Source organism: Uranotaenia lowii, chromosome 2 (assembly GCF_029784155.1).
Source record: "Uranotaenia lowii strain MFRU-FL chromosome 2, ASM2978415v1, whole genome shotgun sequence".
In the NCBI taxonomy this organism is placed as follows: Eukaryota; Metazoa; Arthropoda; class Insecta; order Diptera; family Culicidae; genus Uranotaenia; species Uranotaenia lowii.
Window position 1 is genome coordinate 236,263,803 of NC_073692.1, and position 27,592 is coordinate 236,291,394.

General features: G+C 37.4%; 2 protein-coding genes across 2 annotated transcripts; both read right to left on the reverse strand.

Moving 5' to 3' along the window:
- Positions 1-1,388: 1,388 nt before the first annotated feature.
- On the reverse strand, positions 1,389-16,727 carry LOC129744404 (uncharacterized). Its single transcript, XM_055736910.1, has 2 exons — positions 16,101-16,727; positions 1,389-2,774 (listed from the first exon to the last, which is right to left on the reverse strand). Exons 1-2 carry the CDS (start codon positions 16,430-16,432, stop codon positions 2,342-2,344), a joined length of 765 nt encoding a protein of 254 aa, XP_055592885.1. The 5' UTR covers positions 16,433-16,727; the 3' UTR covers positions 1,389-2,341.
- A 4,328-nt stretch (positions 16,728-21,055) lies between these two features.
- LOC129742426 (uncharacterized protein K02A2.6-like) lies at positions 21,056-25,872 on the reverse strand. Its single transcript, XM_055734324.1, has 4 exons — positions 25,340-25,872; positions 24,425-25,267; positions 23,331-24,368; positions 21,056-23,206 (listed from the first exon to the last, which is right to left on the reverse strand). The coding sequence occupies exons 2-4, from the start codon at positions 25,265-25,267 to the stop codon at positions 21,056-21,058; spliced, it is 4,032 nt and encodes a 1,343-aa protein (XP_055590299.1). The 5' UTR covers positions 25,340-25,872.
- Between the last annotated feature and the right edge of the window lie 1,720 nt (positions 25,873-27,592).

The window sequence follows — 27,592 nt, forward strand, 5'->3', positions numbered from 1 at the left end:
ACTCACAAAATGATTTGATAAAGCGTAGAAAGAACTTTTAGCAAACTATTATAGGGATTGTAAAATACATTGCATGAATCGTGAATTTCAATTTGATTGTATTTTAAATATGTTGTTAGGTTATGTAACTGTTAAAACTTTTATATGGGAGAACTGTTCTACAAACAGTTTCGATAACGTTCATGAACCGCTCACGGAAATCGTTTTCTGGCCATCAAACTGTTTTTGTTACAGTTATTTTAAAAGTTCTCTGGTAACTGAACATCAACAGTAATCGTTGTAAAACGATCCGATATGACGTTCATCTAACGTTATGCGAACCGTATTCTGAATCGTACTGGAAAAGGGCACGCACACACTCAAAAGAAAATTTGTTTTCGGTGGAAAATGAAAAAAAAAAATAATTAAGATTTTATTTTCATTTTATTAACTTCTATGTTATACTTTTATTCACTTTACATAATTATAATAATGAACATAATTACCATCAACTCGGCTAGCAGTGGTTGGGTGCAAAAAAAGGATCCTCCTGGAGCGGCGGGTTCCAATTCAGGACCAGTCTGTTTAGACTGTATGATCAAATTTCCAGTTACCAGATTCGTATGAGGTGCTCCTCACCACCCGAATCTACCTGAACGTTTTCGTAGCTGCTGAATCCGGAAGTCAGGAAGGTTACTCCAAGCGGGACCTTTCTTCCCCAGCGAATATGTTGCTGAAAAATAAAACGTTCTCATTTGTGTCATCTAATATTAATTTTTGTTTATCAAATTTACCTGTTCGAACATCGTTGGTGTCCGTTTTCCTGTAAGTCCGGTTTGTCCTTATCTCAGCCGTTGATTGCCGTTCGTCGAACCGGAGACGATGCTGCTGGTACGGCGTCCGGGAGTTGGGCTATGAACCGCAAAAAACGAACAGTTCTTGTTGTTTTTGTTTTTGTGTTTGTTTGTCGACAGTGATACCAACTAGACTGATTTTTTCAGAATTGTACAAATATGAAAATGAAATTAAATCGTGAAACTAAAAAAGAGTTATTGGGTGGTATCAATAAGAAAATAGCAATCGCTTCGATAGCTTTTACTGATCTATAAACCACTTTGATAAAAAGATAGATAAATAAAAAAATGCACAAAAAGGTCAAGACCGATAAATCTTGACTCAGTAAAATATAATATTTTTGAATGCAACATGATTAATAGTAATAAGTATAGCAAAAAAGGATTTTTTGTTTAACGAATAGGTGTGAGGCGTTTCAAATAAAGGAATTACAAAATAACGAGTGCGTTATGTTTAACACAACTTAACTCAATTTTCTTAATATAATGTAAGTTTTTTTGTATGTACAATGCAACTATGTTTATTTTTTCCCATATGTGAACAAATATTCGATAAATATATTTAGAAGATTTTTTTTATCAATCCGTACTGAATTTTCTTTTTTCAGCCCATCTGGCACCTCTGACCCACGTTTCGGTCTTTTTTTACGTGAGTTTGACATATGACATGAACGCTAAGCGTTATGGTTCGAGAACAGTATAAGGATTATTGATAAACTTGAAGTAAATTGTTTTAACCTTCATTCACCTTTCCATATACCATCACTTATTCACATGAACGTTCATGTTTTGTTCTTATTGTTATCGAAGTAAAGTTTGAAATCATATCTACGTTTACAAAAACAATCACATTTTCTAGGAGGGTATATGTATCGTTTTGACTATTTGAGATAAAGTTTTTTGGGATGCGGGACGTAATTTCTATACAATTATGAACGGAAATAATGAAATCATGACTTCTCTATTTTCGGAACTCGTCATAGATTAGAGCCAAACGACACGGCTGATTATTTTTTTATAATTTGGTTCATAGTGATAAGATTAAATTAATTAGTAAATTAAGAATTCAGATTTATAATGTTTTTTTAGTTTGAGTCCGAGATTATACTGGGCATGAACTTATTCTGAATTTGATGAAAATATTGCTAAACAAATGTTTTTTTGTTTCTAATAATAAAAACGATCATTTTCTGTTTTTTGAGTTTATTGAAGATCGAAATGAATCTTTACATATTTCCTTACGCTTGTTGATCTGTTCAGTTTGTGCTCGGCTTTCAAAAATGCTTTAAAACTTACAATTCTAGCATGGTTGATGTGATGAAATGTCAAGGCACTTAGATATTACGTTGTCGAAGAGGTTAAACGTTTTGCACTCTAGTACTTTCGGTTCTCCGGGTAATGGCATATGATACTTATTAATGGTAATCAACATCATTGTATGATCCTTAAATCTAAATGGGCGTTTTTTAAAAGTAAAAGTGTTTAGAAGAATCTGCATTACTTAAGAATTAAATTCTGACGCGACGACTTGCTCGAGCACGCCTTGCCGCGATAACCACAATCCAGATCCACATGGCTACACATGTCCACGAGCAAATGATTCCGATGATCAACGCAGCTGCCGTATCGATTCTTCCCTCGCGGCGACGATCCCAGGAAACGTCCTGATGCAAGTAATCCATAAAGTCAAACACCGAAGCACAGGAAAGACGACCCTGGATGGCAGCCACCAATTGACCGCTGGCCTGCATGTACTTGATCAGCTCGTTACGATATTGTTTGCAGCTGTACAAAAATCCATCCAGATACATGGCCGCATGAACCAGCGTAAATAGGGCCATAAAGCTGCTGATTATGCTCAACGGAATCCAGTAGTAAGGACTGATGTCATCTTCATCGGTAACGTCCGTTTTTGTTGTCATTACAATCAGCTCCCCAGACCTATAGAAAACAAGAAAGTTGGATTTAAAGCAATTTTTGAGTTTTTTGCCTTATTAATTTTAAATAATAATCCCTTAAAAAATGTACCATATAAAGGACCAGGATTTTCTCATGCCTGTGTTTTTTAAAATTGATTTTGAAACAAATTGGTGCTCTGAATATCAATCTCTTGTCTGATTTATTATCTCTATTTCAAAGCAGGATTTTGAATATGAAACTGACGTATAAATTTAAGCTCTAATTAGAATCTTATATTTCGAAAATCTGAAACTAATACCTGATTATGAAATTTTAATCCTTTATCTGAATCTGAATGGGGAACCTGAAATTTAAATCTACAGAGACCTGAGACCTGAATTTAAATCCGAAATCGGCATTTGAAATCTGAAATTTTAATGTGGAATCAGAGTGAAAATATGAATCTAAAGTGTGAAATCTAATTCTGATATCAACATGTATAATCTGAATCTTAAATCGTTTTTAGAAAGATACACTTTTCGGCTATCAATCAACTGTAATAGCAAAGACGACTATTTATTTAAGATCCAACCTTTCAATGCTTATAGGATCTTCATCAGGGATTGTAATTTTGTTATACGTTAACACAGTTTCATAAATGAGTTCACTATAGTTATAAAATTGCTTACCTCAATAATGTCGTCTTTTTGTTTTGAATTGATTTGGCTGAGGCTGAACACACACTCATTATGATCAGATGAAAAAATCAGTTTAAAAATAAAACTGTGAAGTTGGGAAATTTATAAACTACACACTATTAATTTTTTGGTGTAATATTACGTCAAATTGGATGCACAAAATTGAAGCATCACTTTTGACCTAAATTTACACCACAGAAGACAGAAACGCTTGAAGTCATAAATTCGCAGCCATTAATTTTATGACTTATTCGACATAATTTTATATAATCGATGATGTAAATTTCTGTCAAATTTGACGCACAAAAATGAAACGTCTTTTTTGACATAAATTTCGCAACAGAAATTATATTGCCTTTTGTAATATTATGTTGAACTAAGCTTCCGGAAACATAAATTTTTAGATAAAAATTCATGTCTCCGACAGCTTAGGCTACCTGAATATTACAAATCGCAATATAATTTCTGTGACTATAAAACCATTCCTAGCATATTATTAAAAAATATATTCTGGAATCCAATAGGGAGCTTTGTCATCTTTAACGTATTATCACAGAGAACGTATTATTACCAAACTCTAGTTTGCATTATAAATTAGTTTTATTCAATATTTCAAATTTATGTTTACGGTGTTACATTTGAGCGTGCATACCTTTATGATATTGAATTTAGCGAAATGATTTCAGAAAATGTTCGGCCATACAAACTTGTTCTGTATGTACCCATTATGCTTGGTTTAGCCTTAAAAAGGATAATGGTTTCAGTAATAACTGTGGTATTTATAGTTCTATAACAACTTCATCGACAGACTCGTTTGAGGGCAGAATATGCCTAGACGTATGGAACGATAATCTATCTAATCTATTCAATTCTATAGATACATTGTTAAACCTATTGTTGCATATGCATAGGCGTTTTCGTGTTCCATTGGTCATATATACAATTTACATGTTTATGCCCTTCATCGCACATTATAGCGCCCTTATTTATGCAATGCATATGGTACGAAAGTTTTACCACAGATTTTACGGTACAGTGAATGATACGCAACATTGTTTAATACTTGATATCTGTGGTATCTATACTCAGAAAAAAATAGATAGAACAGTTGCTTTGAAGTTACTTTCGTTATGTAGATTACAGTTGGTACTGTGGCTATTTAAAATCTTGTTTTTCGAGAAATTTTGGGCAAATATATTGTAGCAATTGAACAATCTCACACTTACAAAAATCCACGTAATTTTACATGAAATAACATGGGTAGAAGGGAATCGGGTGATTACTTGTAATTATCCTACTCATTACATATATATAATGACCCAGCTCATTGCATGTAAATCTCCATTCAAATTTAATTTCAATATTTAATGTAATTCTACATTTACAATTTTGTTTCATGTACATTTTCGCTACATTTATTACTAACTTATGCTTCGTACTCAAAATTTCTTGATATAAACAGAAAGCCACTTGTGTTTAAATTTAAAAACTTTATTGATCTTGATGTATGCTCACGGTATCTCATTGATAATCAAACTCATTGAACTATCTCTTGTTGCTTTTTTAAGAACCACATTCGCGACACTAACGAAAACACAAGTTTCCATGCCAACTCACCAGTAAAATAATCCTTTTTTCCGGATCCAGTTTCCACTCAATTCTCCCTTGCAGGCCTGAAGGAGTAACTTCAGGTGCCCCTGGTTACGGTACAACGTTCAACGTTTGACGCACCCCAACGTATCGGTACATTCCTGTGTAAATGAAAACAAAATACATTTAAAACTCTTGAACACTTTTATTCAACCATAAATTTACCTGTACTCCTTGGTTTTTAGTTTTTTTTTATCTTCAACCTTGTTTTCTTCAGGGCAGTCGTTTGAGTTCACTTCTGTACAATAATCTTTTCGAAATGACAATCCAGCACCTCGTTCTACTCGGTCCGCTCGTCATCTTCAAGCTCGGGGGTTTTGTTTATCACCTTCTTGAAATCGACTCGCTTCGTTTGGGTCCAGATGCAATTGGGAAACACGGAATTGTGACCGTATTCACGTCGATAAATCACGGCCTTAATCCTGTGGTACATAGATGTTTTTTGTAAAACACTGGCACTGAGTTCTGGCGGATCTAAATTTTTTCTTACTTGTCCAGTTTGGTTTTGCAGGTAATTGAAAAGGCCCACTCGCGCAGATTGGCGCACATTATGGTGCGCTTGGCAAGTCGAGATCGATGCTGTAGTGCCGGAACCAGTGTCACCTCACTGATAACAGCACCACATCTGTAGCCGAGTCACTGACATTATTCACCTCCGATGGCTGGCACTTTTCAGGTTGTTCCGTTGCTGTATGTCCTCCTCAACGGTTTGCTCGCAGGTGTTGGTTGTTGTCGCATTTGGAGAAAACTGGTTACCTTCATTGGACAGTCGTCGGGTGATTTGATAAGCCAGCCGGGTCCGGTCGATCGCGCCCTCAAAGCCATTCTTGAATTTCGATTCGACCAGCACTGATTCCGGAATCTGCCGGATCGAAAAGTAATCGATAATTTTGGTGCACTTGGCCGCAGACAGCTTGAACCCGTCGCCGAACGATTGATTTCTCGGATGAGCTGCGCTGATTTTTGTTCGGAACGGAGTTTGTTTTGTTTATGTGTAACAGCAAAACAACACGATGGAAGCGCTGTAGCGGAATCTGGCTAAGAAAAACTCAATTAAAGTTGCTTTAACTGATAAATTGAGATACACCTACCTCAATTGATGATGAATGGATGAGATTAGCAAACGTTTGTGTTTGAAGTAAGCAATTGTGGAATTCCGTTTTCATGAATATTTACATGATGAAAAAATGATAAATGAGATTTACATGAAACAAGATTTGAATAGTAGATTTAAAACCAGATGTACAAATTTGTAAAATCAAACTTCAGATTTGGTCCTAGCATAGTTTGTTTTAAAAATCACAAATTAACACATATCGAGTCAAATAGGGATGAATCATCCCAAAGGATGAAAATCCCGTACAAAAATAAAAAAAAGTATCGAGTCACGAATTTGATTCTTTGAATTGAAGAACTAGTCTCTTTGCTAAAATTGTTATCCTTAATCAAATTTAAATTTTTAATTTGAAAAGCATCAAAAAGGAATTATAACGCGCCGCGCCGTAATTATCACTTCCGCTATTTTTCACAAAACTCATTTACCTCAATGAACTTCTAACCGAAATTAGTCCCATTTTGTTGTGCATAAATAAATCGATTCAGGATGCAGGCGGCTACATTGTCAGTAAGAAGTTTTTTTATTTGTGGGCCACTGCCTTGGCGTCAAACCGACCGGAAGCTGTATACAAAATAAATCGTTAAAAATACACAGGCAAAACTGATCGAATTATACTAACCAGATTTAAACTATCAATGATTCCGCATTTCTCATGAAATTCGATAGAAGATCCGGCAGGATCTGGATCATGGTCATCTTTAGACCATGGAGGCGGAAGAACTTAGCATACCTTTTCCAAAACCATGATTCATAACAGCACACTTTGTGAGGCATGAGTTCTCCGGACTGACATTTTGCTCCTTTCCTGAAAATAATAATTGGAATTATAAGGCATAAAAATAGCGTTGCTCATAAGAAGTTTACTCACCAGAATTGTTGAAGTTCACAAATTCAAGAACGGCGAAAACAAGCATTTGATTGCATGAATTGAAATCTGTTTTGTTTACTATTTTATTTCAGTTTTCAGCAGTGATTGAAATCCTCACCAATTTTCTCATCAGAGGCATTCAAAATACACACTTTGAGGCCTCGCATAGCTATACAAGAGACGATACATATACATTCATTCAAACCTTCCCCCATGAGGAGGATCTGCTCTGAGAGACACTATTCGTTTGCTGCCCCGAATGAACTCGATCCAGGCACAAACGAAGAGACTCGGGCTCGCTCTGCCTTTTGAATTCGCTTCCCTCAAGCTCTTAACAGGAGATGAGAGAGAGCCATTCGTTTGGTTTTTTGGATCCGCTGCCTCGAATGTATACTGCTTCTTGAAGGCGGGCTATATTGAGAGCGTATGCATCATCGGTTTTGTCGTTTTCGCTGCCTCAAAGCAACCTTTGCTTCCGAGTAAAGCAGTGAGCGAGAGAAGGTTGATCAATTCATGCTCAGCAAAATTCAATCACTGGTTTTCAGACACTGATGTTTTTTACCCTTCATTGCGTTTAAACGAACATAAATTTACATCATTCAAGATATAAATTTGAGTTCGAGGAATACTTTACTCTATGCGCTTGAAAATTAGACACGAAACGATGTAAAATTAAGTCACCTTCAATATAGATCCACAAAACTTTAGGTCTCCAAGCGTTTCTGGCTCGTGTAAATTTGATAATTTTTTGGTGTGTACCTACTCTGATCTCTTTTCAATTACGTTTAAAAAATCTCACTAATTTAACCGGAACCCAGAGCTCAAACTGCCAATACCCACTTGGCCAGCTATGTAACAGAGGTTAAGCCAAATAGATGTAGGAAATAAATAAAAACTGCCTCGAAGAATAAGATGAGAAATTCCGAAAGACTCTTAAAATTTGTTCAAGTATCGCACGATATTATAATTATTAAAAAAATATCAATCATATATCAAATTAAAGTTAAATTTGGAATCCCGAACTCTTTGTTGCTTATTTGGAAATGTTAAAAAATGCTTATATTATAATTTTCCTGTGATAGTGGTTAATTTAAGAGAATCATCTTTACGCACGGCACGATGTTTTTTTGTAGCTTAACAATAATAAATTTGACATCGCTAAAAATTTGCTGAGTTAAAAAGGCAACCATCTTCTATCCATCACGGCGTCCAGATCTATTTCTTTTCTAAATCCTCAGAAAATTAAGTTGTTTCGATTACTGGTCATAATTTATATAGAAAATTTCAAATTGCACTTTTTAGAGCTTGAATGTATCAAGATTCGTTTGACAATTTGCAAAAATTTCGAATGAACTGATTTATAACCTGATTCGTGACTTAAATTAACATAAAATTTATGTGTGTTTATGACGATAGAAGACACCATGTAAATTCTTTAAAAATGTTAAAATGCTTTATCATTGCATGGTTCTTCCCGCAAAATATGCATAGTTGTGTTTTGAGTGAAGCATTTAAAAGAAAAATTCCTTGAATTTGATTGTTAAAAAGACCCATGATAACATACAAAACAACAGAATTTTTTTTTCGATTTTTTCTAGTTCTTGAAAAACCTTGAATTTTTTTAATCACGCAAAATTTTAAACTTGCAAATTTTCCGGCAAAATCTATATATATAAAAATGAATTTCTGTCTGTCTGTCTGTCTGTCTGTCTGTCTGTCTGTCTGTCTGTCTGTCTGTCTGTCTGTTCCCTATAGACTCGGAAACTACTGAACCGATTTGCGTGAAACTTGGCAGGTGTGGGTATTGGAGGCAGGGGAAGGTTCCTATTATGGTTTGAGACCCCTCCCTCTCTCAATAAGGGAGGGAGGGGCCTCCCAAACAAAAGACAATTTTTTGCATAACTCGAGCCCCCATCAAGCAAATGGTATCCAAATTGGCATGGGGTGGTATTTGGGTACGAGGAATATTTCTATGAATATTGGGTACCCCTCCCTCCTCTCAGTGTGGTGATAGGAAGGGGGGAGGGGGGCTACCTAACAATTTTTCGTATAACTCGAAAACTAATCAAGATATTGGAACCAAATTTGGCACGGGAAGGTATTTGGATACGAAAAATATTTTATTGATAATTTGAGACCCCTCCCTCTTTTCAGTAGAAAGGGGGAGGGGGCCTCGTCATATTTTTTTCATAACTAAAAAACTAATAAAGCAAATGGAACCATATTTGGCATGGGAGGGTAATTGGATACGAAAAATATTTCTATGATTATTTGAGACCCATCCCTCTTTCGAGTAAGGAGAAATAAAGGGGGGAGGGGCCTCTGTTATAATTTTTTACACAACTCAAAAACTATTTAAGCAAATCAGACCAAATTTGGCATGGGCGGGTATTTGGGAACGTGACATGTTCTAATGATTGTTTGAGACCCCTTCTTTCTTCCAGCGGGGAGAAAGGAAAGAGGGAGGGGAGTTTCATACAATTTTTAAAGCATAACTCAAAAACTACAACAGCAAATGGAACCAAATTTGGTATGGAACGATATATGGGTACGAGAAATGCTTCTATGAATATTTGGTATACCTGACTCCTTCAAGGAGGTGGATGAAAAGGGGGAGGAAAGGTCTCCCTTACAATTTTCAGTATAACTGGAGAGTTGATCGAGCAAATTAAACCATATTCAGCATATGAGGGTATTTGGATACGAGAAATGTTTCTATCATAAATTGAAGCCCCCCACCTTTTTTCAGCGGAAAGAGATAAAGAGGAAAAGGGGAGCTTCCATTTTTTTTTTTTTGCAAAACTCGAGAATTAATCGAGCAAATGACACCAAGTTTGGCATCAAAAAGTATTTGAGTAAGAAAAAAAATTTTTCTTTGTGAAACAATTCCTTTCTTGCAGTAGGATGATAAAATTGGGAATATAGGAAGGGAAGAGGAGGCTTACATCTGACTTTTTTTTTTACAAAATCCGAGAAACGCACAAAACTTAACATGGAAAATCATTTGGGTATGATTCTATGATTATCTGACACACCATTCTCCTTTCAGTGAGTAGGTACATAGGAGGAGGGAGGTGAGCCCAATACAATAGTGTTAGCATAAGTTCTCAATTTATGCTAACGAAGCCAACAAATGGAAACAAATATGGCATGGAAAAGTACTTGGCTACGAGATATGTTTCTAAGATTGTTATAGATCCTTATGCTTTACAGTGTAGAGAGGCGAAGAAAGGAGGAGGCTCCATATAAATTTTGTTGTAAAGCTTAAAAACTGATCACCCATGGAACTATATTTGATATAAGAGGATTTTTGGGAACGAAAAAATTAGGTATGATTATTAAAAACCACGACCTCCATTCAGATTGTTTGCGTACGATTAATTTGAGACCCTCCAGACAGATTCAAATTATCAGATCTTAAACATAAATTTATAGCGCAAGATTTAGAATATTTGTTTAAGTTATCTTTGTGTTGCAATTAGAAACTCCAGCTGCAGCTCTCATTTTATAGCGGTTGCTTATGAATTATTTTATAACTGGATTTAAAATTATGCTAATAAAACAATTAAAATTTGAATTATTTTTGAAAATATCATTTGATTTTGAAAGGTGTAGCAAAGCACACCGGGTCAGCTAGTTATTACTATAAAATTGATTATTTTCACTTATTTCTTTCCGATGGCATAAGGCGGCATCCATAAATAACGTAACGCAAAAAATGAACTTTTTTTATCCCTCGCCCACCCCCCCCCCCCGTATGTCACAAACCGTAACGCTTCGATGCACCCCCTATGAAAATTACATAACGCTGAAAGTTACCCCCCCCCCCCCCCTCATCTTCTCATGTTTTTGAATACTCATTCTCGAAGGTAAGAAAAGATTTTAACATAAATTTTTTTATTAATATTATTATCTACCCAAATCGCTTCTCAGTACCCATTGATGATAACTTTCTGATAAAATCAAATGATTGTCTTAATACGAATTGCTCTGTGCTTGTTAGCTGATGATCTACCTTGTTCTATTTATTTTGTTCAAGAAGCATAACTGGTTATGCAAAAAATATTCCACTTAGTAGTATTCCTCGGAATAACCAAAATTGCATTTTGAAATCAATTGAGAAAAAATTTGTAAAATTTCCGTCTTAAGGTTGCATTGAGTTCTAGAGGGTAAATATACCTTATATTTGGTTTTCCAACAGTTATTTCACGGATATCCAATACACATATTATGGAGTCTATCTCAGAATATTTAAAGAGAAAAGATTACAAACATGTTGAAGCTTAAAAATTTCAAACTGATTTTGTTTTGCTTATCACTCTGCAAAAATTGCATGACATCAAAATAGCTGCGATAAAGTAAACTGAAATTTTCAAGGAAAAAATCGTTACGTAACGATGAGCATACCTCCCCCCCTCCCCTATGTCACAATTCGTAACGATCGAGCTTACTCCCTCCCCCCCCTAGGAGCGTTACGTAATTAATGGATGCCCCCTAAGACAATCAAATTTACGTTTTTTCGGTTTGCCGGGGGTTGAGAGCTGATTTGGACTAATTTAAAGGCGACATGTATAAATATGTAGTTTGGTTTTTTTCTGCTAGCTCTAGTTTTTTAAGTTAAGTAGGTTAACATAAGAAATTTTTAGCAATATTTTAGAACATTTCTAAGGTACTTAAACCAATGTTCAACTTTTTCGAAGACCGCGAGTATTTAAAACTTCTGAGAAAACTGAGGCTCTTATAAGTTTATTTATCACAGTCTGGTGAAAAATGATAATATTTTGGAATATTTTTTTAATCAAAGTGAATAACTTTTTTTTTCAAAGCATACGTTAAAAAAATTCGCATTCTTCAACAAAGTTGTAAATGGAATTTGAATCTTTGATACCGAAAGCTTTCAAATGTTCTTCAATCATGTCAAAAATAGTTACACTTTTTCTATTGCTTTTTTAAACTTTTTTCCAAGCATCAAGCTAATCAATTTTTGGAACAAAGGCTTTACAGATTTGAAAACATGTGCATACCAGATTTTTATTGTAAACTGCATCAGCTTAGCATGTGTTTGCAGAAGTTTATAAGATTTGTTTTCATTATACAGATACAGGGATTGTTTTCAAGCAAACATTACAAAATATGTTATATGTTATTCTCTGACAATCTATTATTTTTCTTAATTTAAACCCAAGTAACTGAAATAAAATAAAAACATATCGGTATCAAATTTTGAATACGGCGAATGCGCCAAGACCTTTGTTTTGAGAAAAACGCATTCCAAGTTTCAGAAAATAAAATCAATTTCCTATTTAGCTGCGTACAATCATTTTCCTAAAGAAGTCGCTAAAATGCTTTCAGATAGGTTTAATTTCAACACCCGATCGATAAATATAGCTTTTCCGTACTAATCACCACAAAAAATTAATAAATATAACTGTGGGCCCTTTTACCACAGACTGGTGCTCTCATTTTGTACATTCGCCAAATTGGAGTGCCCTTTTGAATTGCAGAATGACTATTCGCCTTTTGGATCACTCATTTAAGAAGCAATATTCAAGCAAATTTCGGCTTGAAAGCGGGTCCAAATGATCACGTTAACACATTAGCACATTCAACGATCTTATAAATACTGATTTGTGCATCTCCTCGTCCTGGAAATTTTTTTTCGAAAACTTCAATGCCCTTTTTCCATCTCGAAATAACTATTGGCCCTTTTGTTCGCGACGAAATTTTGAGGGGAAATGGGCGAATGAACTGTGGGATTACACACTCATAAAAAAAGCTATTCGCCTTATTTCAAAAATTAAATTTAACTTCACTAAAATAAGAAAAATTGAAAGGAGATCATATTTTCGGATGTAAAATGAATAGTTTAACGCATTTATGTGATTATCTGGATTTGTTTACAGTTGGCGCATTCGCCGTATTCAAAATTCGATACCGATATGTTAAACAATGAACTGTTCCTTTTTTCACTGAAAACTTTATTTTTTGAAGGAAATATTTTTATTGACCTAACTATGAAATTTATGCCATAAAAAATAGATCTGTTTTTCAATAATTTTAATTGTTTAAATTATGAAATCATTTTTTTTTTAAATTATAAATATAGTTTGCAATGTTTTATAGTACTAAATCATGCTAAACATATTTAAAAACAAAGTTCGAATCCATAAAGTGCGTCGTATGATGTAGAGGATTTAGAAATGTTTTCTTTAAACTTTTTATGGCTACTTCAAAAAAAATACATTGTTCCATTTTTAATTTCCTTAAAAATTTGAAATTTCATCTAAACTCTGCGTATAAACACGATTTGTGACCTTTCAAAATTTGCCCTTAAATAGTCATGGGAAATATTTGTATTCACAAAGAAATAAGGAATCTTGTACTACAATCTCATATTCACAGATTTAAAAAATTAATAAAGTTATGTATAACGGTTTATTTTCTAGATTTTTACGGTTATCGATATTTTAAACACTAAAAATAAGTTTAGACACGTTTAGATTATCAAACAATACCACACACAAATGGTCATAATGACCTAGTGTTTTAAAAAACAATCCTCTGTGAAACTTGACACTTGACACTTGAAGATATAGTTACACCAAGGTTTTTACGCGGTTTTTTTACACGGCTTTTTTTACACGGTTTTCGGGATTTAACACGGTTTTTTACATGGATTTCGCAAATTTACACGGTTTTTGAGAGGAAAAGTCCTTTTCAAAGGAAAACACTTAGAATCTTTTTGAAGTTGGGGAATTTTTAGATCTTAGAATAAAAGAGTCATGTTTCATGGCCTCATGTCTCAGGTCTCATGTCGTATGTCTCATGTCTCATCCTCAGGTCTTAAGTCATATCTCTTGTCTCAGGTCCCAGGTCTCAGATCTCAGGTAGCAGGTGTCAGGCCTCATGTCTCGTATCTCATATCTCAGGTCTCAAGTCTCAGGTCTCAGGTCCCAGGTCTCAGATCTCAGATCTTAAGTCTCATGTCTCACGTCTAATGTCTCATGTTTAAAGTCTCAGGTGGGCTTCAGATATAGCTCAGTTGGTAAGTTAGTTGCTTCCTGAGCAGATGTCCGTGAGTTCGAGCCCAAGAGTAAACATCGAACACAGTTGCACCGGATAAGTTTTTCAATAACTTTCCGCCAACTGCAACGTTGATAAAGTCGCGAATGCCATAAAGATAGTAAAACGACTATAATCGAAACAAAAAAAAAAATTAAAGTCTCAGGTCTCAGGTTTCAAGTCTCATGTCTTAAGTCTCAAGTCTCAGGTCTCATGTCGCATGTATAAAGTCTCAAGTTTCAGGTCTCATGTCTCAGGTCTCAGGTCTCAGATCTCAGGTCTCAGGTGTCATACCTTAAGTCTCAGGTATCAGGTCTCCGGTCTCAGGTCTCAGGGTGCAGGTCTCAGGTGTCATGTCGAAAATCTCAGGTATCAGTTCTCAGGTCTTAAGTTTCTGGTACCAGTTCGCAGGTTCAGATCTCAGGTCTCATGTCTCAAGTCTTAAGTCTAGGGTCTCAGGTCTCAAGTCTCAAGTCTCAGGTCTCAGGTCTTAAGTGTCAAGTTACATGTCTTATTGTTTCGAGTTTCAGAGCTCAGATTTAAAGCTCTTTTTTTACACGGTTTTCGGGAATTGACACGGTTTTTTGCAAGGTTTTCTTTACGTTGTACGTTTATTATAACGAGCCTATAGTAAACAAAGAGACGAAATGTTACGATTGGAATTTTTGGGTTTTCTGTCAGTGCCATTCCAATCGAGCAAAACCAAGCAGTCTTAAAGGCAGACCTACAGCAGGGTTGCAAGCACATTATTTCGAAAGGGATCAGATTGCGCTTCTTTGTTTACTATAGTTTCTTTAGTTTATCAGTGTAAAAAAACCTTGGTGTAACAACATTTTTGAAAATCACATTTTTACTGAATTTACTGTGACGAGCTTGTTACATGATTGAATGCCCTCAGAACAATTTTAAATTCCCAGAGACGTGTGAGCTGTAGTAATACATTTGGCATCTGTAACTTATCAAAAAATGATATAATGTCACATGACGAATGATTGATTGGAATATCCTGTTTAACACATAATTTTTAAATTTTTTGAAAACCTTTTTATAAAATGTGATGAAAATCCTAAAATAGAATCGAGATCGTCCAAGTGTCCAATGATTTGAGTGTTATAAAATAACCAAATCAATGAAATAAGTTGAAAATGTTGCTATATGCCAACGTAAATGGACGATCATTTTCTGGAAAACCTTGAATTTTTGACCGGAAAAACTGGGAATTTGAAAATTAAAAAGTTGCGTAAACTTTGATGTAATAAAATTACATTTCCTGCGGTTGATTGTATAATAATCGGAACGTTGGACCTTAAATAAAAAGTCGTCTTTGTTTTTTTAGTTGACTGGAAGTAATTTAGCAGTCGAAAATCAATCAATGTAATTAGAAATCTTAATCTAAAATTTGAAATCTGAATCTGAAATCTGGAATCTGAATCTGAAATCTGGAATCTGAATCTGAAATGTGATATCTGAAAACAAAATCTGCTTCTGTAATCTGAATCTTAAATCTGAAATCTGAATCATATACATCTGTAACTGATATCTGAATCTTAAATTTGCATGTGAAATCTAAACTTGAGATCGGAAATCTGAATTTGAAATCTTATCCTGAATCTTAAGTTTGATTCTGAAAGCTGAATATGAAGTCGGAATCTTAAATCTGAATCTAAAATCTAAACCTGAAACCGGAAAGCTGAATCTGAAAATTGAGATCTGAGTCTGATTCTAAAATCTAAACCTTAAAATCGGAAATATGATCCTGAAATCAGAAATCTGAAATGTGTTCTTGTGTGCATTACGTTATCTAGTTTTGAACCGAACAACACTCAACACTCATTTGACTCATGGGCATGAGATTGAGATATCCTAATGCCATGAATACCAGTATGCTAGTTCCAATAAGAATGTTTGTTTCTTGCCAAAATTCCCACCACCACCCACTTTTGCCTGTCTTTCCTGTTTTATGCTTTGCTTACCTCTGCCTAACGCTGGCCGTTGAGCTGTGATTGCCCCGTGGTTTCCCACAGCAGACGCGAAAGACGTGGAATATCCCGAAAATGAAACAGAAAATGATGGGCAAAACGAGCCCATAGGTGGCCCAATGGCAATACGCAATATGCCCTCCAGTGAAAAATGTTGGCGTCGAGCGGCCATTGAGGATACATCCGCAGTTGGTTTCCACGCAGGTGTCCAGAACGTAGGCCCAGTGGTGCCAAGCGACGGCCGTTGAGATGCAACAAACGAATGATAACGCACCGATAAGGGGGAAAAGATAGGCCAGACGTTTCTCGCTCCGGTACTCACTCATGGTTGTTGAATCACACTTTCGATAAATCGGACGGTGTCAAATGTTCTGCAATTTTTTTTTATTCCTACCTATAAGTGGTCTTTGCTCACCAATTCCTGTGCCCGCTTACAGAAACTTCAATTAATTTAAACCTCTAAACAGGGCGTATGCCTTTTTTTTAAAGGGAAACCTAATCAAAACAACAGAGCCACTCATGGAAGAGCCCGAGAGAACGCGCGTCAAGAATGTACTGTAATGGATTAATGAATGTTTTGTACAGAGTCTCTTCACGAGCGACGCCACGCACGGCAGTTGTACATACCTAGACGGCACCTCAACCGCCACAACGCATACCATCGAACGGCTTGTGGCTGCCCCAATTTGGAGCTGCATGCATTACATAAAATATCTGGTTTTGACGACAGCAGCCCGCCACCATTCATTCAAACGTGTGGTCTGTAGTGTTAGGCAGGTATTTGAGAAGGTACCATTCTCACCTGTATGCGGAGTTTACCTGGTGTGTCTGATGACGCAAAACAGACTCGAGTATAGTTAGAGCGTACCTGTCGATTGATTTACTGTTCGGTCCACCATTAAGGAGAAATAAACTAGTAATAGGAATGTTTTTAGAAAAGAAGATATATTTTAACCAAAAACTAACAAACATTTTTTTTTTGACAAAAAAAATCTCTTTACGATATCTAACACATGCAGTAAATAACACTACTTTACATGTTAAATGTAGATCGCCATGCCATATTTTAATTGAACCCAGTATCGTCGATGATGACATTTACAGCACGTACTCGCGGTCCGAGTTCGTCAAAGATCTTGCACCTCGGCGAGTCGTCGTAATTCAATTAAGCATTCGGTTGCACTATGTCAAGTTCAAAACGCATGGGGGAAATAATTTCAGACAGAAGAACATGTGGTTATACATTCCTACACTCAGGCAAATTCTTATTATAATTTTCATAAGATGCGTCTTATGAACCGCTTTTTAGAGTGTAAAATTGTTTTTCATAAGAGTCTTATGAAATTCTTTCATTTTTCATAATACTATCGTAAGAAAAATAGAAGAAACGCCATTGTGAAAAAATAATGAACACATTCACTCATTCTATCAGTAATTTTTCCATCGTCGCGTCGTACGGAGTTATTGAGTGTTTTTTATAGTAAGAAGTGATTTTCTAAATGGTAAGTTTGAGTAATAGTTTATTTTTTATGACGCTGAAAACATTTGTGAATTAAAATACTTTTTCTTTCACTTACTTTTCAGAAAATCACCGGCAAAATGCACAAGGTCAAAGGACCGGATGAGGAAGAAGAATTGTGTTGGATGGATGTTGATTATCGGGTGATTATGTGCTTATGTGTGTGGCCATGGTATAGTTTCGATCAAATATGCTGAAAAAATAAAATAAAAGTTTTATCCATCAAATTTCTTGAACTATTTACATTAAACACGACATTTTCATAAGACTCTCTTATAAAAAAAAACAACAAAAGCTTATTGGAGAAGGTGTTCATCTGAAGAATTTATTCGCGTCATAAGACAATCTTATGAATTTCAATGATTTCTCTTATGGCGCCACTTCATAAGAGAATCTTATGGCATAGAGTATGGTGGGGTAAAAGTACGACCTTAGTGCTATCCTATTTTAAGTAAATTTTGCCGGTTGTTTTCCAAAAAACCAAGAACAGCATTTGATACTTTAGACTCTCTCTTCTACAAAATTACAAAGATAATCGATCGACGCATTTGATAGCAGTAGTGAAAATGCCTACCTGTTATCGAAACGTACTCTTACCCCACCTCTGGGGCAAAAGTTCGAATGATGTGGGGTAAAAGTACGACCATTCAAAATTCCACAATTTTGCATGAAGTAAACTGGAAAATTATTTTGCATTAATCTCTGCTTACAGCAGCAGCTTCTTTGTTCGCTTCTGATACAAATCCTATACATGGGCAAATAACCTGCGCGAATTTGGAGTACTCTACTAACTGTCCATATTCAGCAGGTTTTCGAAATCCAGTTCGTATCGTATTTGAGCAATTTTTCGCGCAAGTAAGTCTTGTAGAAACAAAAATATGCGCTGATTTTTCCAGAGCATTCAAAAAAGAAGTTAAAACTTTCCGTCCAGATTTACTTCAGTAGACCCTTCGTACTTTTGCTTCAATTGCAGTTCGTACTTTTGCCCCTTCGAGGTTTTTTATGGTTGACAGTTTAGTGTGATGAATAGAGACATAATAATTAAATTCTTTTTTCGGCATTTGATAGTGATTAAAAACAACTAAAAAGACACATTAAAACTTTTATTGAAAGCCAGACTTTTTATTGCACAAACATGTTTGCCGTTATTTGAAGTATTACATCATTCAAGCAAAAAAGGTACTTTACCTCATTTTTTGGAGCATTTTAAATTTCTACGAAATAAAATTATGGCTGGTTGTTGGCAGTCCAAATCACTATCAATCCACGCCAGAGTTTTAAATTTTACTGTTCTCCGTTTGTGATAATCCCAAAACGTACTTTTACCCGACTCGTACTTTTACCCCACCTTACTCTACTTAATAGTATTTTTCTGAGTGTACAGACACCGAGCGAAAAACTTTGAGCTAAGCATTGCAGATAGCCCGAATATTAAACAAAAAAAATAGAGATAAGTCCGGTCCGAATGCCCGATTTTTTCCCGATTTATCCACATTATAAAATAAAAAAAAAAACCTCCAATTGAGTTGTGATAAATTTTTGCATGCTGCTCATGTGCTTTGATGAAGAAAGAAAATTTAAGAACTCTAATATGTATTGTGAGCCGACTTGGTTTAATAATTCTACTTAATTAAAGCAATATAACTGAATCGGGTGGTAACTATCATGGTTTCTTTAGATGTTCCAGCTTTGATTCCTTATCTCCCCTTTAAGGAAGCTTCTAATCTCTTAGATTATTGGGTGCTTCAACAACACAACGGGAGCAGTTGGAAACTAAAAAAATAGGTGTACCTGTGTATTGGACAATAAACTGGTTCGGTTTGGGGTCATTTCTGAATTTCTCCAGCTCTGGAGTCTCAAAAGCTTCGCTTTGTTTCAAAACTCATCCACGATTTTTTGCAGAATTTTTAAGTAACGTTTACGTTTAGAAAGTTTGAACTTTTAAGTTTGTTTGGGACCGCGGCCCTATGAGCCAGAGAATCGACGCGGGAACATTAAGTAAGTAAGTAAGTTGGTTGTTAGCCTAAAGTTTGTATTAATTACCAGGCTCAGTTCCACAGAAGAAACAAACTATTCAAACAAAATATTCACTATTTTGTACTGAAAAATCAACATCATTTTTGTTTCTTCTGTGGAATTCCACTTTTTCAACTTGTGTAAGCGTTGCTAGTCAGTCGAAGGATTTCGCAGTAATCTTCATGTAGATTGAATTTAATAATGTTGCAGTGTTGTCCGTGGGGGTTAAGGGTTTCTCCTTGGTGAAGCAGTTCACCAAGCCACGCTAGCCAGGCGAACGACCTCTCAAAAAAGGGTCGTTCTACAACCTACCACCAGAGGGCAACAAGAAGATGGGAGCCGTAAACGCAGAGCGAAGAAGCGAATCGGCGAAATCGGCGGCTGAACGAAGCGAAAAAGAACGCGGGACGAGGGCAACGAACGGCTTGGAGTTCAAAGCCGGTCAATCAGGAAATTTCCGGTCATTGGTCAAGTTCGCGAACGACATCTGAACGCTGATTAAAGTGTGTACATCAGCTATATTTTTAACCAAACTTATTTTCTTGAATCCTAAAACCATCGTATCTAAAAGTGAGGTATAGTGAACGATTGGTAGGATAAAACTGAACCAACACTCAACGTAGAACGCTAACCGATTGAACGACAGGTACCCAGCAAACATAACATCGCATTAGAAATGTCAGTTCAACTCGTTAACAATGTTAATGCGAATCGTAATTCCTACCAAACCAAGTAAATGATCGTAAAAATGGTTGGTTAAAGTCTACCGACTCGGATATGACAAAATTTGCGCCATGTTTGCAAATTTATCTCCCGCGTGCGGGATTCAAGTGAGAAAACAACCTTGTTGTTCTCTCTGCGATTAGCAGTGCAACCAGATTTCTAAAAATCAGAGGGTCCATTTGGTTTAACTGTCCAATGAGAGAAGCAGCAAATATTGTCGCTGGCAACGGTTTGCATGCATTGAGAGCAGAACTTGCGCTCTCTCGCATACTGTCAGCATGTACGGTAAAAGGTGTTGTATATCGTTCAATTTTTACAACACTTATCGCATAAGCCAAAAGTAAAAAATATGTATGTATATTGCCTCCACTTTAGTACGTAAATGCTGTTTTTTCGAGTTATATAAGACGATTTTATAAGGTATGTGAAATCGTCGTCCTATCAGTCTCGCTGTCTGTATTAATCTGCCCTGCTTGTATGTACACGGTAAAGGGAAAGCTGTCCAGTCTAGAAGAACACGTCCATAAATGTCGTGAATAAGGTCTGGGTGAGAATGACGTAACGATATAATTAGTAGCAAAGGGAAGTTATAAATAATAATAATAAGCAATACACTACAATCCCCCTTTTACTTTTATGAATGAAACAATAGATAATTATGAGTTTATTAAGAATAGTTGATTATACAAAGTCAATGTGGCATATAATCATTAAACTTCGCAGGTTGTTGTCTAATTCTTTTTGAAGCTGTTAGACTCGTTCCAAGTTCTGCGGCTTGTGAAACAGGATCTGATATATCGTGATTAGCTTCCTCATTATTTTCTGGTTCTAGCAATTTGCATGTTTCTTCATTGGAATTACCATTGTTACCTGGTGTATGGATATTGGGCTGAATCTTTTTCAGGTGAGCAGAACTGCGACGATATTGCTTCCCAGTGAGTAAAGATCTTACTGTTGTGTCCGTTCCATGCTTTCCACATACAACAAATTCCTCATTAGCGTAATCAGTCTCCAACTTGTTACTCTTTTTCATTCTTTTAACCAAGACATGATCGCCCACTACAATGGTACTATCTTCAGCTCGTCTTTTACCATCGCTGTACTCTTTCCCTTTCGCTTTAACAAGTGCGTCACGATCCATAACTTCCTCGTCTTCTTGAAAATCCGTGAGTGATGGTAGCTTTGTTTTGATTCGTCGTGCGAACATCAATTCTCCCGGTGATTTACCTGTAGTGGGATGTCGTGTAGCATGATAAGTAAGTAAATAATTACGAAGTTCAGCTCTCCAATCTTTTCCTAATTCCTGGGAAATTTTCAAACGTTTCAATATGGAGCGGTTTTGGCGTTCTACTTCGCCATTAGACTGTGGCCAATATGGTATACTATTAACTATCTTAACACCATGCTCATTACAGAATTTACTGAAGTCTACGCATTCAGCGCTCAACTGAGGAGCGTTGTCTGCCTTAATGACAGATGGTACTCCGTATCTACTGAACATTATTCGTAGTTCGCGGGTAACATCGTTCGATGATATGGTGTTCATTTCGCAAATTTCCATGAATCGACTAAAACAGTCGATCACAACTAGCAAATATTGACCCTCCGGTAAGGGCCCAAGGAAGTCTAATGCTAGTGATTGCCATGGTGATGCGGGAAGCTGACTTCTGCGCATAGGTTCTGGTGGACTCGGCGCAGCAACTAGGGTACATCCTCTACAGTTTCTTACAAATTTCTCCACTTCAGCATCCATCTTTGGCCACCAAACGTTTGTACGTAAATGATTCTTCATCATTACAATACCCGGATGACCTTCGTGTGCTGTGTGGAGAACCATATCTCTGAGGGCTTTTGGTACAACTATGCGGTCACCTCTGAGTAGAACATTCTGAACATAACATAGTTCCTTTGACACTACACGGAAATGGATTGGCAAAGTATCGATTTCACCGGTGGATATCTGTTTTATTATTTGATTTATTTCAGTGTCCTTGCTAGAGGCTTCTTTTATCCGGTTCCATGATATTGCAGCCGCTTCTGCGACACCTTCCACAATTTCTTTTACGAAAATTTCTTCTGCTCTATCAAATGGTATAGGAGTCGTCACAGAAAGCCTGGAAAACACATCGGCTAGGTTGTTTGCGCCCGGTACGTGCACTATTGAGTAGTTAAACGCTTGCAGTCTCAACACCCATCGTTCAATCCGAGCGCATGGCTTCGAACGTGGTGTAAAAAGGAAGCTCAATGCCTTACAGTCCGTACAAATTTCGAACTCTTTGCCAAGCAGATAATGTTGAAATCGCTCAACACACCAGACTATGGCTAATGCCTCTTTTTCAGTCTGGCAATATCTTCGTTCGGTTTCTGTTAGGGATTTTGAGGCAAAGCATATGATGCGGTGTTCATTTGAGGAGTCGAACTGTACCAGCATCGCGCCTAATCCACACGGACTTGCATCGGTCATGACAATTGTACGATCTTCTACCTTGTAAAAGCCTAAATTTTCCACCTTAGCCATTGATTTCTTTATTTCATCAAAAGCCCGAGCCTGTGAAGAACCCCATTGAAATGCAATGTCTTTATTGAGTAATCGCCTCAAGGGTTCATCCATGGTTGATAGATTCGGAATGTATTTATTCATGTAATTCGCCAGTCCAAGAAAACTGCGAACTTCTGGCTCAGATTGAGGTTCACGGAAAGACAAAAGAGCTTTTACTTTGTTCTCACATGGTCGGATACCAGATTGAGAAATAGTGTGGCCCAAGAAATCCAATTCAGTTACACGTAGTTGACATTTCTCCCAATTAAGTTCCACTCCACGAGATTTGAATCTGGAGAGAACCTAAAAACAAAAAAAAACATTGCAGTTCAGACAAATTCATTGGTTTTTATTTTATTAATCATTAACTCGTAAACAATTCAAGATATATAAAAAAAATAAACGACAATGCAAAACGTTACTGTACCTCTTCAAGGCGCTCGTCGTGCTCCTTCAAATCTACACCTTCAATAATAACGTCGTCTAAGTACCAATGTGTTCCAGGACAGCCGGAAAGGATTTCGTCCATAGCCTTTTGGAATAACTCGGGAGCCGTTGCTAGACCGAAGCACAAGCGTTTGAATCGGAATAATCCTCGCGACGTTATAAACGTTGTTATGTCCTTCGAATCTTCTGCTAGTTCTATTTGTAAGAAAGCTTCTCGGATGTCTAATTTGCTCCAAATTTTGCCTCTACCCAAACGGGCCAAGTAATCGTCGACCACCGGCATAGGGTGATGTTCCCGTATGATATTCTCATTGACTCGACGCAAGTCTAGGCAAAGTCTAGGTTCGCCGTTGGCTTTTCCAACAACAACGAGCGGAGATACCCAGCTTGTTGGACCTTCCTTCACCTCGATAATATCTCTCTTAATCAATTCATCCAGCTTACGGCTGACGGCGGCTTCTAAGGGCAATGGGATGCGACGCATTGGTTGAAAAACTGGGACAGCATCCGATTTCATGCGAATTTTCGCCTGTACACCGCTGATCTTGGTGAAAGGACGCAATGATCTCTCCACCTGATTAACTGCTAACCCAACTTTCAGAACACCTAGGTCCTTAGCAGTTTTGTCTCCTAGTAGACATCTCTGTCCTCCTTGTACGACCAAGAACTCAGCATCGATGTTCTTGTTTCCAACTATAATGTTGGCCCAGAATGATCCGAGTATGATCAAAGGATCATCCCTTCCGTATGATCGTAAAATTTTGTTGCTTCCTCTAGTTGAGGATTTAACTTTAACTTGCTTACCTTTCATCGAATGCCACACAGAATCGCTGATTAAGTTTGCGTCTGCCCCCGAATCGACAAGCATCTCAAGGTCAATGCCTCCGATCGTGCACGGAATCACGTTGGATTCATTCCCGGAATAAAATGCGTAATATACCTTTTCCGGTGTTTCTGAGTTTCCGGGTTGTTGATTCGAATTAGTTTCTTTCGCAACATTTTCTTCAACCAGCCGAACCTGAATAAACATTTTCAATTAAAGTTTGTTTTTCTTTGTGATTTATGTAATCCTACCTGATTCTGGTTCCTAGGTTGTGTATTCTGTCGACAACATTCCTCTAAATGACCGTAACGGCGGCACTTTCGACATTCTTTACCCCTTGCCAAACACCAGCGGGATTTACTAATATGCCCTTTTTTCCCGCAGTTAAAACAGATCCTGGAGTCAACTTGATCATCGTATCTTTTCCGTTCTTGGAAGCGTTTTCCGGGTATTTTACCTATTTGTCGTTTGGATTGTTGCTGTCCGGTGTAATTAACGCTGGGATGCTGGTCGTTGGAAATGGCCTCAATCTGCTGGTCGATACCTTCTTGCGAAACACCCAGGGCTTCGATTTCCGCGAAAGCAAGATCCTTCATCAAAATTCGTCTGCGTACTTCGTTAGACCTGCATCCTTCTAGGACTACATCCGTTAGATAAATATCGGTCAGGATACCCTGTATTTCGCTGCCATATTTATCAAACCCACATTCAGTAACTTGCTGTTTCAACCGGATAATGTAATCAGCAAATCTTTCTCCCGGGCTTTGCTTCATCTTCCGGAGCTTGCTCCTCTCCGAAGTGCACTGGTGTTGTGGCTCGAAGAAATCGTCCAATTTCTCTATGGCAGCGTCATAGTATCTCGGCACCAAGCAAACCATCGGTACGTGGTCTTTGTCCTTAAGATTTTTGAAGACCGTTTGAAGTGCTGGTCCCCCAAGGTGCAAAAGCTTGGCCTTCATAGTTTGCTGATCCATTATGCCATATGCAGCGAAGTAGCATTCCAAAGCGTCTTTCCAGGAACGCCATTCCTTAGCCAATCTACCGGTTTCAATTTGGTTGCACCGGAACGGTGGGATTGGCCTTCCATCCTCCATCTGAAATATCAAACGGATCTCATAAATGCACTTGTTGATGAGAATAGAATTCCAAACAATCAATAACCATACTTTCTCGAGACCGTGATTCGTTTCTTTCTTCTAGATATTTCAATTTTCAAACACTTTACCGATTTCGAAATTGCGTTCCCAAACACCAAATATAAACAAACCAATCGTCACTCAATTTCCTGCACTCTTCTCATGGACTACTCAGCTTGACGGCAATTTTGCCCAACATGCGGAACACAGTCACTTAGTGAACTGTGTTTTCTTTCTAGGGTAAATTATAGGAGCGTGAAGAGAGCTTTCACTGTACCAAGCTTTTTTCTTCGTAGCTCGCACTCAGTTCTCCTTTCTCCCTCTCTCCCATATTTTCTCATGTATCAAGTTTTAAACAACACTGAATAACCCGTGCGATTCTCTAGAAATACTAAGAATTTCATATCCATGAGAGATGTTTGCCCTGTTCATCATCCGGAGAATCCAAGACCCTCGCACAGAAATTTGTATGTTCCTGTATTCCCAAAGGATTGCTTCATTTTCTTTCGTCCGGAGGATTCTAAAAATCCTCGCACAGGAATCCGTTTTCCTGTTCTCCTAGAAACAAATTTCTATCCCAACAGGAGGATCCTAAAGATCCCCGCACAGGAAGTGAATACATAATCCTGTTCTCCCAAACCGGAAGATCCAAAAAAATATCTTCGCACAGAAAATTAATTTCTGTTTTCTCGAGAAAGTCTTCATATAACTTTTGCGCGTTACTGGAGGATCCTAAAATATCCTCGCACAGGAAATATAATTCAACTCCTGTTCTCTTTTCGCTTTTTTCCCAAATTTCTGTATGGCAAACTCGAAGCGAATTCGCCATTTTTTTTTACTCACCATTTGTTCGCGTTAAACAAAAATCCCATCCTCGTCGCCAGGTTGTGAAATCGTCGTCCTATCAGTCTCGCTGTCTGTATTAATCTGCCCTGCTTGTATGTACACGGTAAAGGGAAAGCTGTCCAGTCTAGAAGAACACGTCCATAAATGTCGTGAATAAGGTCTGGGTGAGAATGACGTAACGATATAATTAGTAGCAAAGGGAAGCTATAAATAATAATAATAAGCAATACACTACAAGGTATATGAAACGTATAGCAAAGTTTGTTGAGAAATATACTTACAAAAATGTTTGCTGGGTAACTAACCTTCCGCCGTTTCGCCGTTGTCCATAACCGGCCCCTAATTTGTCCCTGAATACCACAGGACCCTGCTGTTTTGGGTTAAGAAAGCCACTCGCTTTTACCGGTGTGAAATCAACCCCACGTCACCGCATAGTTTGACTCGACAACATCGACCGCCAATAGTCGGTGTTACTTACCTCAGTACCTGGTTCAGCACCCAAGGTGGGGCCAGGTACGTTCTAATCAAGCCGCTTGCCGTCTGAGGACCAGCCGTGCCCGGTCCAGCACCCAAGGTGGGATCGGGTGCAAGCGTCACGACCCTGCCGATCTTCAAGTTATCGACTAGGAACCCGAGCTCGACGCACAGGAGAAGAGGAAGTAGCCGCAACTAAATAGCCAGGTTAGATAAATTAAGAAAGTGTTGGGTGAATAAACTGCAACTTTAAATAAACGGTACCATTATTGTAACTGAGGAGTTTTACCTTAGTCCTCCTGAACTCCCCTGCAACATAGCATATAGAGTGGTAAGCGTACCGACCTTAGGGATTGATAGGGGTTCACTGCATTTCTACTGATTAGCTAACACCCAGTCTTACACTTGTTGCCCAGCTACCACGAAATTGGAAGGATTCACTGTGTTGATTCCCATCGACTTGGTCTTTTCGACATTGATTTTGAGACCTGCTGCCTTGGAGCTTTCTGTTAGATCTTCGAGTTTGCTCAGCATGTCTTGTTGTCTCTGGGCGAGCAAAACAATATCGTCTGCCAGGTCAAGGTCGTTTAGCTGCTCCATTGTCGAAGAATTCCACGGCGAACCTCGGTTTGGTCAATCGATCCAGTCAAGGTCTCATCCATTATGATGAGAAAAAGCAACGGTGATAAAATACATCCTTGTCTCACTCCAGCAGTTACCGGGATTTGATCGGACAAGACACCGTCCGCGTCGTGCAAGACCTCACACGAAAATGCCTAGTACTGTGCTTCGATGAGATGGACTAGTCTCTCTGGGACTCCTCGTCGTCTAAGACCAGCCCAGATGTTTTCGTGGTTCAGTCTGTCAAATGCTTTTTCAAAATCGACGAACACCAACAGAAGAGAGTCCTGGAATTCGTTGATTTGTTCCAGTATGATTCGTAGCGTTGTGATCGTCCGGATC

Coding starts and splice junctions, on each gene's coding strand:
- LOC129744404 (XM_055736910.1), bottom strand. CDS start 16,432: ATGAGTGAGTACCGGAGCGAGAAACGTCTGGCCTATCTTTTCCCCCTT. Junction 2,775..16,100: donor ACGGCCAGCGTTAGGCAGAG/GTAAGCAAAGCA, acceptor TGTTTTCTATAG/GTCTGGGGAGCTGATTGTAA.
- LOC129742426 (XM_055734324.1), bottom strand. CDS start 25,267: ATGGAGGATGGAAGGCCAATCCCACCGTTCCGGTGCAACCAAATTGAA. Junction 24,369..24,424: donor AACCTAGGAACCAGAATCAG/GTAGGATTACAT, acceptor ATGTTTATTCAG/GTTCGGCTGGTTGAAGAAAA. Junction 23,207..23,330: donor ACGACGAGCGCCTTGAAGAG/GTACAGTAACGT, acceptor TTTTGTTTTTAG/GTTCTCTCCAGATTCAAATC.